Source organism: Dryas octopetala, chromosome 6 (assembly GCF_963921425.1).
Source record: "Dryas octopetala chromosome 6, drDryOcto1.1, whole genome shotgun sequence".
NCBI classification, from domain to species: domain Eukaryota; kingdom Viridiplantae; phylum Streptophyta; class Magnoliopsida; order Rosales; family Rosaceae; genus Dryas; species Dryas octopetala.
This window is the reverse complement of record NC_141371.1, coordinates 3,544,505-3,546,304: the sequence shown is the minus strand read 5'-3', so window position 1 is coordinate 3,546,304 and position 1,800 is coordinate 3,544,505. Positions and strand designations below refer to the sequence as shown.

Here is a 1,800-nt window from a genome sequence, read left to right as displayed (position 1 = left end):
CCTGGAGAGTTTTAGTGTCTGACGGGTCTGCTTAAAAAGTGAGTGAGAAACTGAGAAGTAAAACTGGTGACATGGATTGATCTCTTTCAAGTTCCACACCCACAATTCTTTATTGGGTTGAAATTCATAGCTAATACTTTTCAAAAGTTGAGAAATTAAATAGTAAATACCTGTTGGGATTGGGTTTGGACTTTTGACTCAAAAGCAAAAGCTCTTATTCTAATCAGTAAAATCAAGAAAGAAAATCACTGTACTGGGAAAAAGAAAGAAAAAAAAATTGCAGGTGGGAACTCACGTGCATGTCACGTGGGTATTAAACCAAACAAATGGAAATAGTCAGTTGAGTGATGAGTGTGTCTTATTTGGCGCCACCTGACTAGTTAATTCAGTTAATGGCACCTCCAATGCAACCCACTTGTCCCATTTCATTTTCCCCAATTAAAATTTTAATTAATTATTACCTAATTAATTACTCTCTCTCTCTCTCTCTCTCTCTCTCTCTCTCTCTCAAACCACCAATCATACACCACACTCCCACAAACACCCACACACTCCTCTCTCTCCTTCTCTCTCATTTCATGCTCTTCTTCAATTTCATCAACCCCTTGAAACCCTAACCCACCAAAACCCTAATTCCCAATGGCCTCCTCCCCCAACAACCACCACAACCACACTCTCAACGGCGACAGCAAGACCCACGTACCCAAGAAGCCCAAACTCTCCCCCAATTTCATCACAGCCTCCGAAATCGCCTCCGAGTTCTCCCACCATGACCCCAATATCACCCGAATCAACAACGGCAGCTTTGGCTCCTGCCCTGACTCAATTATCAAAGCTCAGCGGCGATGGCAGCTCAAGTACCTCGCCCAACCCGACCACTTCTACTTTAACGAGCTCAAAAAGGGCATCCACCACTCCAGAACCATAATCCAGAAGCTCATCAATGCTGAACACGTTGACGAGGTCTCGATCGTGGACAACGCCACCACCGCCGCCGCCATAGTGCTCCAGCAGGCCGCCTGGGGGTTCTCCGAGAGCAAATTCGATAAAGGGGATGCGGTGGTTATGCTTCATTATGCTTATGGTGCTGTCAAGAAGTCGATTGAGGCTTACGTGACGCGTGCTGGTGGGTATGTGATTGAAGTCCCTTTGCCTTTTCCTTTGAATTCTAATGATGAGATAATCACTGAATTTAGAAAAGCTTTGGAGAGAGGGAAGGCCAATGGTAGGAGGGTTAGGTTAGTTGTGATTGATCATATTACTTCAATGCCTTGTGTGGTTATACCTGTTAAACAGTTGGTTGAGATTTGTAGGGAAGAGGGGGTTGACCAGGTTTTTGTTGATGCTGCTCATAGTATTGGTTGTACTGAGGTTGATATGAAGGAAATTGGCGCTGATTATTATACTAGCAATTTGCATAAGTGGTTCTTTTGCCCGCCGGCTATTGCGTTTTTGTATTGTAAGAGGTCCCCCAAGTGTGCAGAGTTGCACCATCCTGTTGTTTCTCATGAGTATGGTAATGGGTTGGCCATAGAAAGTGCTTGGATTGGGACAAGGGATTATAGCCCTCAACTGGTGGTGCCTTCGGTTTTGGAATTTGTCAATAGGTTTGAAGGCGGCATTGAGGGCATTAAGAAGAGGAATCATGAAGCTGTTGTTGAGATGGGGCAGATGTTGGCCAAGGCGTGGGGAACACATCTCGGGTGCCCTCCGGATATGTGCGCCAGCATGATCATGATTGGGTTACCTGCTTGTTTGGAGATTTCAAGTGAAAAGGATACTCTAAAGTTACGGACGCAT

The 1,800-nt window shown here is 45.0% G+C and overlaps 1 protein-coding gene across 1 annotated transcript in view; it reads left to right on the top strand.

Moving 5' to 3' along the window:
- Positions 1–537: 537 nt before the first annotated feature.
- Positions 538–1,800, top strand: part of LOC147281209 (Pyridoxal phosphate (PLP)-dependent transferases superfamily protein) — a 5,347-nt gene continuing 4,084 nt past the window's right edge. Inside the window, exon 1 of the mRNA XM_086246308.1 lies at positions 538–1,607. Coding sequence (XP_086102434.1) covers positions 640–1,607 — 968 coding nt within the window. The 5' untranslated portion in view covers positions 538–639. The remainder of the gene's footprint in view (positions 1,608–1,800) is intronic.